Consider the following 12,690-nt stretch of genomic DNA (forward strand, 5'->3'; position numbering starts at 1 on the left):
TGCGATGATGGGCTCAAGTATAGCAGGGATTGTGGGGCTGGCGCGGGATCGGGCAGTGTTTCGTTCTGCTGTGCATGGGGTCGCTATGAGTCAGAAACGACTCGACGGCACTTAACAACAACAACAACAACAGCATTTGCCTTTTGATCTTGATAATGAGTCAGGGTCTCTTTTATAATATAATATGTCTTCATTTTTCTGGTATTGTAAAAAAGAAAAACACAATAAATTAAAAAAACTTCTCACATCTATTTCATTCTTGTTATATACTATTATAATTTTTTAAATTAATATAACAAGTCCATGTATTTAATTGGAAAATATGTATTTTCATGTTAATAATGGCCTATTCTGAAGGAAGTTTGGGCAATCCTTCTGTAGTGATACTGCCTCAGAAACCCAAGGAGGGGTTGCTGTGAGTTGGATCCAACTCAATGGCAGTGAGTTTGGTTTGGTTTGTTAATGGCCTATACATTACATTATTTTATGATGTTACATTTTTAAAAAGAATTCTGAAAACATGAACTATATAGATATCATTTCTTTGTATAAATTATACCTTATTTAGAAATTATATAATATTGTATGTAAGGCATATGGTTGCTAACCAGAAGGTCAGTGGTTCAAACACACCAGCTGAGGAAGATTAGGCAATCTACTTCCATAAAGATTTACAACTGGACCAATAACCAACATCAGGAGAGGGAAAGTTGGTGGGAAGAGGTGACAGGTTATTGCACTGTGAGGTGGATGACACACACCATCCCTAATGATATCACTTCCTTGGCAGTCCTTCTCCTTGTGGCAGCAGCTTGGTTGCTGCTGCCGCCAACATGGATCCTGGAGTTATGTGATGTCACCCCATCTGCCAGTGTCAGAAGTTTAAGTCTGCATCCCCCCCACCACTCCCCTAGTGATACCACTGTCTACAAGCATACACATTTCAATATATTATTAAAAAATTCTTCTTTTGATTTTCAATACCTATATTGTTATGAGATGCCATCAAAGGTTCTGATTCATATTAACCCTATATACAACAGAACAAGAAAACACTGCCTGGTCCTGCACCATCCTCAAAATCACTGCTACGTTTGAGTCCATTGTTCAATCACTGTATCAATCCATTTTGTTGATGACTTTCTTCTACTTTTTTGCTCTCTACTTTATAAATACAATGTCCTGCTTCAGAGACTCATTCCTCCTGATAACTTATCCAAAACATGTGAGACGAAGTCTCACCGTCCTTCTTTCTAAGGAACATTCTGGCTGCACTTCTTTCAAGATAGATTTGTTTATTCTTCTGGCAGTCCATGGTCTAGTCAATATATGTTTGCATAGACTATCGTTCAAGTTCTTCTTTGGGCTTTCTTATTCAGTGTCCAGCTTTCAAACACATATGTTGTTGTTAGGTGCCATTGAGTTTGCTTTGACTCATAATGAACCTATGTACAACAGAATGAAACACTGACTGGTCGTGTGACAGCCTCACAATCCTTGCTATACCTCAAGCCATTATCACAGCCACCATGCCAATCCACCTTGTGGCATATGGATTGCATATGAATGCAGATGAAGTGAGATTGAAAATGCTATGGCTCGGGTCAGGAGCATCTTAGTCTTCAAAGTGACATCTTTGCTTTTGAACATTTTAAATAGGTCTTTTCCACCAGATTTTCCTAATGCAGTATGTTGTTTGATTTCTTGACTGATGTTCCCAAAGGCATTGATTGTGCAACCAAGTAAAATGAAATCCTTGCCAATTTCAATCTTTTCTTGATTTATCATGATGTTGCTTATTGGTCCAGTTGTAAGGATTTTTGTTTTCTTTATCTTGAAGTGTAATCCATACTTAAGGCTGTGGTCTTTAATCTTCATCAGTAGTACTTCATGTCCTATTTCCTTTCAGCAAGTAAGGATGTGTTATCTGCAATTATCAGGTTGTTAATGAGTCTTCCATCGATTCTGATGCTTCATTCTTCTTCATATAGTCCAGCTTCTTGGATTATTTGCTCAATATACAGATAGAATAAGTATCATCAAAGATAAAAGCCTGACAAATACAATTTCTTATTTTAATCCCCTTTTTCTGTTCAAACAAATGCCTCTACGTCATGTCCTCATGAGCACAAATAAGTGTTCTAGAATTCATATATCTATAGTTCTTATTATTGTAGAATTATAAAATTAATCAGAGATAATCATTAACTGAGGTGCTAATAAACAAGTCACTGCAGGATTTATAGAAAATAATGTTACAAGGTAAGTATCTGTAGGCCAAATACTGTTATCACTTACCAGCTCTTCCTGAAGTTGAGAAATGAGTTCATCCCTCTCTTTCAGCTGCAGCTTGAGCATGGAACATTCATCTTTCATTATATCCTATAAAAACATCAAAGAGACCGCATAATAGGCTTAGGCCTTTCACTTTGCTCTTGATAAAGTCAGCTCCACTCAATGGGAGATAAACTGCATCTGACTAACAAAACTCACATTTCCTCTATGACTATAATTTTCAATATATATTCTAAGTTGTAAAGTAAACATATATGCAATAATGTTATTATGCTATATATGATGACATATTTGTTGTTATATCAGTGCCCACCCCCTTAATCTGGTTCTCTGTTTTGTTGCTTAAGGAAGAAAACAGGGAGTCATCCTAGATCCCTTCCTCCCCTTCCTGTGTATATAAAATTAGTGGAATTAAAATACTTATATTCTAAAATAAATGCCTACTATTTGTTCTCTTGCTATAATTAAATATTAATTCCTAAACCAGTGTTCATGATACAGTCTTTGTCTTTTGTGACCTTCATATCTTTGGGAATTTAATCTTCTCAGTCTGCAGGTACACTGAGCCATGACTTTGATGCACACAGTATGTTCACATTCATAGCCTTTATTACTCTCAGATGCCAATAATTAATCCAGAATTACCTACCTGCTTTGAGCCAACCCATGAATATAACTACTCACTTAGCATGCCCCACAGAGTTTCCAATTCAACATTTGACTCAATATCATTTTCCTCCATCCTAAAGCTTCCATTTTGCTTATTTTCCCCAGTACCTAAAGGAATAACCAGGAAGTCATCCGATACTCTCAGCTCTTTATTATTCTGAAACATATTGACACCAAATTCTATAATTTCAACTTACTTAATTCTCTTTATTCTTTATTGGCTTCCTCTAGGCCCTAATTGTTTCTTTCTGAGATTTCTGCAGCAGTGTCTGAGTGCTAGCTCTATCCTTTTCCCTACTTACCAAAGAGATTTTTTGTAAACCAGAATTAATCATGTCATTTCCCAATTTAACAGCTAATCATCTCTTTCTGAAAAAAAGTAAGTCAAAAATCTTTCAAGTTTTTCATTTATAGTTCAAAGTTTTTCATTTCTAACTTCTTGACAACCTTTGCTTATTGATGCAAAGTTGGGATCATCACGTAGTTTCATGTTTCCACAGCTTTATGCATGCCTGTCTTTGTCTGGATTATAACTTGTTCTGTCTAATCAGGTCTGACTTATAGTGACACCATGTGTGTCAGAGCACAAACGTGCTTCACAGGACTTTCAATGGCTGATTTTTCAGAAGCAGATCACCAGGTCATTCCTTTGAGGTAGATTATCGTTGGACGCAAACTTCCAATATTTTTGTTAGCAGTTAAGTATGTTAACTCTTTGCATCATCCAGGGACTCCTGTCTGAATTATACTGTCTTCTAACCATCCTATCACTCCACCCCATTCCTTGCCAAAATTTCTTATACTCTAATGCATCTCTTTTTTTAATGTATCTCTGGGAGCTCTGGTGGTGTAGTGCCTAAGGCATTTGACTGCTAACCAGAAGGCTGGAAGTTCAAACCCACCAGCCACTCCTCGGAAGGAAGATTGGGCAGCTTACTTCCACAGAAATACTGCCTCAGAAACCCAAGGAGGGGTTGCTATGAGTCAGATCTAACTAGATGGCAGTGAGTTTGGTTTTTCAGTTTTAATGCGTCTCTATTATTACTCTCCTTGTCCCACAAGGAAGTTTTCCTTGTGGGCTGTTATATATCCCTTTGATGGGGTGATGCTAGGAGTTGTAGGGTGGTGTGCCATAGCATTTTAATCAAACTTTATTTTGTATAAGTACTGTTTGATTGTTTCCCAGCCTTACTGGACTAGGCTTTGTTTTATTTGTTTTTCCCCACTTGAGAATATAGACTTTATTTCTCTAGCATATCTCTAACATCAAATATAGTGATTGACACATTTAAGTGTATCATGAAAGAAATACATGTTTCCTTCTCACAAAATTAACAAATAAACAGCATAAACATCAATAGAATTCCCACCCTGTCTGAATGCAACTATTACCCTCAACTGAGCTATCAAAGAAGAAAATATCTAATGGATTAGCAAAAATAGAATATATATTTATTCTAGCTTCCATGGTCAGAGTAAATTTTACTTCTTCATGCCTAAGGCACTTGATTGCTAACCAGAAGGCTGGTGAGGCAATCTACTTCCATAGTGATACTGCCTCAGAAACCCAAGGAGGGGTCGTTATGAGTCGGGTCTGACTCCACAGCACATAACAACAAAAACAAAACATACTGAGAAATGTAGAATGTATAGATCTATTTTATTAATTTATCCTTTCATTTGCTGATCACCAGCTTGACTATGAAATATTTCAACCATGTGTTCAAAAACTAATGTAATTATCTCTCTTCCTTCTTTTCTAAAAGTCCCATTTCTTCCCTAAATCATAAGTTTTCATGGATAAAGTTAACACCCACAGTTTTTAATACTTATACCCACAGATTCTAAATATTGCATGTTATATTGGTAATGGCATCACATGCAAGCAAAAAATCAACAGATTTAGATCAGCAGATAGAAGAATAATCATGTTCCTTAGATCAAAGTGATCTGGGATCAAATCCTGGAACTGCAAGTCACAGTTATGTGGCTCTATGCAAGTTATTTAACCTCTTTGAGCCTCATAGAAGTTTTTATAACTTGTTGATTACAACAACCTATTTAATATCTGATAACAAAAAACTCTATTGCATTAGTATTTCTAGTTCCAATGCCTTGCATAATACCTTACTTAAGAAGACTGTATTGCTTTCATTAAAAAAGAGTCACAGACTGGGTTCTGCAGGAAACAGACAAAGAGATGGAGTTAAGAGTGCAAATGGTTATTTTCTTTCCTATGAAAGAAAAGGGGTAGGAAACAAGGTTGGACAAGGGGACAAAACCAAAAAAAAAAAAAAAAAAAAAAAATCTCACTGCCATGGATTTAATTCAACTCATAGCGACCCCTCCTTGGGTTTCTCTATGGAAGAAGATTGCCCCATCCATCTTCCTTCCATGGAGTGCCTGGTGGATTTGAACCACCAGCCTTCTGCCTAGTAGTCAAATGCCTTAGGCACAATGCCACCAGAGCTCCCAGACATGGGGACAGTCAGACTATTATTATTCATATCTGAAAAATTCTCTGCCAGGCAAACAGAAATCTCCAGAGCCAATATTACCTGTTTGGGAAATGTTTTTTTTTTTTTTTTTTTTTAGGGGAAAAGTGGGTAGGCTTTTGTACCACTACCTTCTTTAATTATTGGCTGAGAGGTTGCTTCAAGAAGACATCAGCTGCCACTACCTTAGTCATTGTCTCAGGCCAGAGATGAGCCTGACTTCAGCTGGAGAACTGAGGCAGACCCTGAAGGTACTAGCAGCTAGAGGTAGTCAGCTAACCACATTTACTGCAGCTAAATCTGAGTCATTTTTTGAAAAGGGATTTGAGAAATAGTCCATGTCTCCCACTATTGTTCTTTTTTTTTCTCCAATTAATTAATTCTGAGTTTAAAATAGAAGATTTGTTATTTTGTGTCTACTAGGAATTATAAAGAAATTTGATTTTCCAAAAATAAACTCACCTTACACAATTCTCAAATTCCATTCTCAGTTAATTTTTTCAAGAAATTTATAATCTCAAAGGTTTAAATCAGAAAGGTGCTAAAATATTATTTGCTTTTATTTATGAAATTGGTGTGGTTGTTTTCCGTCAAGTCGGACCCTACTCAGAGTGACCCCTCCTTGGGTTTCTGAGACGGTGTCACTACAGAAGAAGATTGCCCAACCTTCTTTCTGAGGACTGGCTGGTGGGTTTGAACCAGCAGCTTGAAATTACACATATTGAAATTGTCATGCTGATCATCAGAAGCCAATTTAGGAAGCCTTCTCTCTGAATGACTTGGCAAAGGAAGTTTAGCTACTCGAAGTTTTATTTTTATTTGTGATATATACACATAGCAACATTCATGTAAGTATCTAACCTACTAAATGAAATAGAATGATTGCAAAATTCACTCAATATCCTCAGTATTGATTATAGAAAAATATAATTTATAGCAAAGTTCTATAGCAAAATTATAGAACATTTATTTGGCGAGGTTATCTATTGAATTAAAAGTCATATTGATGTATTCTTGTTTTCAAAATAATAATGCTACTCCATTAACTTGTAGGTTAATCTAACCAACTGAAAGTTATGCTTATTAAAATGAACTTTAATCATAGGAAGAAAAATATATAATTCAACAATTATGCCATATTCTGGTCCTCATTCTAATATAATTAATTTTAAGGCCAGAATTCCATTATATTATTTCCTAATTCAATTATTATTAACAAATATGGACTTATTATGTAATTATATGGGATTATGGTGTGAGGAGCTCTGGTAGCATAGTGCCTAAGGCACTTGACTGCTAACCAGAAGGCTGGTGGTTCAAACCCACCAGCCACTCCTCGGAAGGAAGGTTGGGCAATCCTACTTTCATACTGATACTGCCTCGGAAACCCAAGGAGGGGTCGCTATGAGTCGGGGGCAACTCGACAGCAAATAACAACAACAACAACATGGTGTGATAGATTAAAGATGGCTTCAAGTCTTTTGCTACTATTCCTACTGAGAGGCAGAGTCTAATGTTTCTTCAGATGTGGACAGATTTTATTAACTTGCTTAACCAATAGAATAAGATGAAATTAACTTAATCAAATGGCATTCAAGGCTACATCAGAAAATGCTACAATGGTCTCATAATACTCTCTCTCAGGTTACTACCTCTGAGAAAGAACCCTGTAACTATATTACGAAGTTAAAAACACAGGGCACGTCTGTCACCAGTGCCATATGAGCTCCCAAAGGACAACCAGCATTAATTGTCAGCCATAATCCTGAGCTATCTTGGATAACCATTAGGTGTCTGAAGCTTCAGGCAACATTTCACTGCAACTGCTTAAGAAACCCCAGGCTAAAATTGTCCAGGTAAGTCTTTCCAAAATTTCTGATTTATAAAATCATGAGCAAAATAAAGCTACTGTTTAAAATAATTGAGTTTTGTGATGATTTGTTACATAGATAACCAGAAACTATGGACAAATTTCAAATTACTATCATTGGAATTAATATAAATAATAGCCTATTATAGGTATATGAGGCATTGGAGGATCATTAGTAGAATTCACACCTTCCTTGTGGGTACCCTGGGCTCCATTCCTGGCCAATTAATCTCAGACCCAGGCATCACTTTTCTGTCAGTTGAGGCTTGTGTGTTGCTATGATGCTGAACAAGTTTCAACAACTCTTCCAGCTTCTAAGATAAATTAGAAAGAAAGGCCTCGTGATCTACAATGAAAAAAATCAGCCAATGAAAACCTTATAGATCATGATGGTTGGATCCCACAAGTCTGGGCACTGTTTTGTTCCATTGTGCATGCAGTTGCTATGAGTCAGGGGCAGCTCATTGGCAGCTAATAATAACAAATAAATAGTTATATATATCTACCACTCATTTGTCAGTTTATTTTAATGCAGTGGCTTGTTTTTTGCTATGATGCTGGAAGCTATGCCACTAGTATTTCCAATACCAGCAGAGTCACCCATGGTGGACTAGTTTCAATGGAGCTTTCAGATTAAGGCAAAGTAGGAAGGAAAGTTTGGTGATCTACTTCAGAAAATTAGCCAGTGAAAATCCAATGGATCACAACAGAATAATGTCCAATATAGTGCTGGAAGATGAGTCCCCTAGATTGAAAATCATTCAACCTTGGACTCAAATGTCCCAATCATCATAAAGATGGTACAGGATCAGGCAACATTTCATTTTATTGTGCATGGGGTCAATATGAGTCAGAGCCAACTCAACAGCTGCCAAAATGTAATTATTTATAAATCTATAAAGCTAATTTCTTAAAATGGTGTTTTTAAATTTAATTTATGATTTTTATTATTTAATTTATGTTAGGTTATTAGATTTAGAGTGATTTTCAAATAATTCTTTCAGTGGTGTCAGGAATATATCTGTTCCCTTAAAACACCTACTAAACCAAATAAAATCCACCGTGATCAAGTCAATTATGACTCATAGTGACCCTACAGGATAGAGTAGAAGTGTTTCATAAGGTAAAGGAGTTTTGGCATTTATTTGACTGCTAACCAGAAGGTTGGTGGTTTCAAACCCACCAGTGACTCCATAGAAGGAAGATTGGACAATCTACTTCCATAAAGATTTATCACCCCGGAAACCCAAAGTGGTTTGCTATGAGTTGGAATCAACTTGATGGCAGTGAGTTTGGTTTGGTTTGGTGCATAGGGTTTCCAAGGCTGAAAATCTTTATGGAAGTAGACTACCACATCTTTCTCTCACAGAGAGGTTGGTAGATTCGAACCACTGACCTATTGATTAGCAGCCAAAGGCTTTAACCTCTGTGCTACCAGGGATCCATAATGCCTCCTGGAGAATCAGAATGATAGATACAAAAATTCTTTATAGATTTTTTTTTAATCCCTGAAATTTTACTTTATAAATTTGTTGTTTCAGAGAGATAGATTGGATAATTTCTATCAAGTTCAATTTCATGACTCCATATCCCATGCATTTTGTAATATTTTTTGCCTATAATTAGAATCATCTCATTGTTTAAGACTACTGTGTAAATAAAAATTAAGTTCCAAAAATTAAGGCAAGTAGAATCCATAATTCACCTTGAACATGATTTTATGTTGAAATTAGAAATGCAGGTATAAATGAAATGATAATATCTAATTCTCACAAACCTTTCAATATTCCTCAGGTAGAATTATGAGCATAATTCTTGGCTACTAGTTACAAAAACACATCAAATTTGGTATTGAGTCATCATGACTTTCTTCCAATTTATAGATTTCTGGTCTTTTCTCTGGAGGACTTTATGACTTACAAGATTTTTCCCTCATTCTTGTAAACAGAAAGGTCAAAAGATTAAAAAATAAAGGAAAAAGACAACATTCTCAGAGCAAACAGAGACAGAATGTCGTAAGAAAGTGAACAAAGGAAGAAATAGGAATGCAGCAAGGGAGGACAGAAGGGCAGAGATTAGAAAACAATAACAATGTACAATAATTGATAATGTACTTTGCATCTCTACCTAAATAACTGACCTCATATAACCCTTAAATTAACTTAACTTTAAGGTAACATACTTTCTGTAACATCTCAGCCCGTGAAATAAAGCAATGCAGGCATATAGTCATCAAAACAAGCCCACAGGAAAAAGCGGTTTTCAGATATTGAAAACAAGGTTAATGAAAACACTAATCTAATGTTTCATTTAGAGTATCTACTTATTTATTTATATTATTTAGTATAAAAGCATTGAAAAATTATTTTATAAACTATTTCAACATTAATAATTGCAACATATTATAAAAATTGATTTTCTAATTACAAAAGTCCAATTAACAAAAAAAAAAGACTTCAGAATTGTCTTTAAATACGCACTTAAAAAAAACCTAAAATTCCAATTATTTGCAATAGTGTGTTTTTTTCTAAGCATTATTTTTATAGAAATGTAGAAATAAAAGCACAATATGTTATGGTGTTTTAAATGACTACACTACTCCTTTTTTTTTTTTTTTCTTTTTACCAGCCAGTAACACAGGGGAAAGAGAAGTCAGAGGAGATGACAGCAGAGTAGAAGCCAGGAATCCAGGTAAGGGGAGGGACCCAGGCCCCACCCCATGGACCAGGAAAATGAGGGAAAGTGAAGCCAGAGGGGACAACAGAACAGAGCAGCAGCCAGGGATCCATGTAAGGGGAGGGCAGAGAGGTTTCGAATAGCTAAGGGACACAAACTTGTCTGTCAGTTTGTCGTACTATCGTGGCTTGCATGTTGCTGTGAAGCATGAGGCTGTGCCACTGTTTCAAGTGCTGGCAGGCTTGCACATGATGTATAGGTTTCAATACAGCTTACAGACTGAGATAGACTAGGAAGAAGGAAGAAGTCATCTACTTCTCAAAGAATTGGCCAGGGAAAGCCTTATGAATAGCACAGAAGTACTGTCTGATATGATACTGTGCAACTTTGAATGAATAGCTCGGAAACATTGTCTGACACAATGCAGGAAGATGAGCCCCTCAGGTCAGAAGGCTTTCATAAAACAACTAGGAAAGAGCTTCATAATCAGAGTAGGACCAATCTTACTGATGTGGATAAAGTAAAGCTTTCAAGACCTCAATTTGCTAATGTGGCATGACTTAAATTGAGAAGAAACAACTACAAATATCCCTTAATAATAGGAACATGGAATGTGCAAAGTATAAATCTAGGAAAATTGGAAGTTGTCCAAAATGAAATGGAATGGATAAAAATTGAATCCTAGGCATTAGTGAGCTGAAATGGACTGGTTTGGGCCATTTTGAATCAAACAACCATATGATGTACTATGCCAGGAATGACAATTTGAAGAGGAATGGCATGGCATTCACCATCACAAAGGATGTGTCAAGATTTTACCTGAAATACAATGCTGTCAGTGATAGGATAATATCCATATGCCTGCAAGGAAGACCAATTAATATGACTATTATTCAAATTTATGGACCAACCACCAAAGCCAAAGATGAGGAAATGGAAGATTTTTATCAAATTCTGTAGTTTGAAATTGACCAAATATGCAATCAAAATGTGTTAATTATCACTAGATGGTGTAATGCAAAAGTTGGAAACAAAGAAGAATCACCGTAAGTGGAAAATTTGGCCTTCATGATAGTAATAACACTGGAGATTGCCTGACAGAATTTTGTAAGACCAATGACTTATTCATTTCAAATACATTTTTCCAACAACACAAATGGTGGTTATACATGTGGAATTCACCAGATGAAATACACAGGCATCAGATTGACTACAGCTGTGGCTAAAGGTGATGGAAAAGTTCAATATCTTCAGCAAAAACCAGTCCAAAGACTGATTATGGAACAAACCATCAACTGTTAATACCCAAGTTCAATTTGAAGTTGAAGACAATTAAAACAAGTCCATGAGAGCCAATATATGATCTTGAATATGTCCCTCCCGAATATAGAGAAAATGTAAATCATAGATTTGATGCATTGAACACCAATGATCAAAACCAAGAATTGTGGGATGACATCAAGAACATCATCCATGAAGAAAGCAAGAGGTCATTAAAAAGATGAGAAAAGAAGAAAGTGTCAAAATGGATGTCAGAAGAGAGACTCTGAAACTTGCCTTTGAATGGAGAGTAGCTAAAGCAAATGGAAGAAATAAGAAGATAAAAGAGCTGAACAGAAGATTTCAAAGAGCAGCTCAAACAGACAAAGCCAATTACTATAATGAAGTATGCAAAGACCTGGAGTTAGAAAACCAAAAGGGAAGAACATGCTTGGCATTTCTCAAGCTGAAAGAATTGAGGAAAAAATTTAAGCCTCAAGTTGCAATATTGAAAGATTCTATGGGCAAAATATTTAATGATGCAGGAAGCATCAAAAGAAGGTTGAAGGAAAACAGAGTCACTGTATCAAAAAGAACTGGTCAATGCTCATCCATTTCAGGAGGTGGAATATAATCAAGAAACAATGGTACTGAAGGAAGAAGCCGAAGCTGCACTGAAGGAATTGGCAAAGAACAAGGCTCCAGGAATTGACGGAATACCCACTGAGATATTTCAACAAATGGATGCCCCATTGGAGGCAATCACTTGGTTAGGCCAAGAGATTTGGAAGACAGCTATCTGGGCAACTGACTGGAAGAGATCTGTATTTGTGCCCATTCCAAAGAAAAGTGATCCCACAGAATGTGGAAATTATCAAATAATATCATTAATATCTCACGGAAGTTAGATCTCACCGAAAATAATTCAAAAACAGTTGTACCGGTATATTGACATTTAACTTCCAGCAATGCAAGCTGGATTCAGAAGAGGACATGGAATGAGGGATATCATTGCTGATATCAGATGGATCTTGGCTCAAAGCAAAGAATACCAGAAAGATGTCTACTTGTGTTTTATTGACTATGCAAAAACATTTGATTGTGTGGATCATAACAAATTGTGGATAACATTGAGAAGAATGGGAATTCCGGAACACTTAATTGTATTCATGAGGAATCTGTACATTGACCAGGAGGCAGTCATTCGAACAGAACAAGGGGACACTACATGGTTTAAAATCAAGACGGGAGTGTGTCAGGGTTGTATCCTTTCTCCACACTTATTCAACCTATATTCTGAGCAAATAATCCGAGAAGCTGGCCTATAGGAAGAAAAACGTGGTATCAGGATTGGAGGAAGAATCATTAACAACCTGAGATATGCAGACGATACAACTTTGCTTGCTGAAAGTGAGGATGACTTAA

General features: G+C 36.2%; 1 protein-coding gene across 1 annotated transcript in view; it reads right to left on the reverse strand.

Moving 5' to 3' along the window:
• The window catches only part of CCSER1 (coiled-coil serine rich protein 1), a 958,389-nt gene that overhangs the window by 167,480 nt on the left and 778,219 nt on the right, over positions 1–12,690 (reverse strand). Inside the window, exon 7 of the mRNA XM_007954211.2 lies at positions 2,299–2,382. Within this exon, the coding sequence (XP_007952402.2) occupies positions 2,299–2,382 (84 nt within the window). The remainder of the gene's footprint in view (positions 1–2,298; positions 2,383–12,690) is intronic.

The sequence above is a fragment of the Orycteropus afer genome, unplaced genomic scaffold, assembly GCF_000298275.1.
Source record: "Orycteropus afer afer isolate SDZICR_OR568_19922 unplaced genomic scaffold, OryAfe1.0 scaffold00445, whole genome shotgun sequence".
NCBI classification, from domain to species: Eukaryota; Metazoa; Chordata; class Mammalia; order Tubulidentata; family Orycteropodidae; genus Orycteropus; species Orycteropus afer.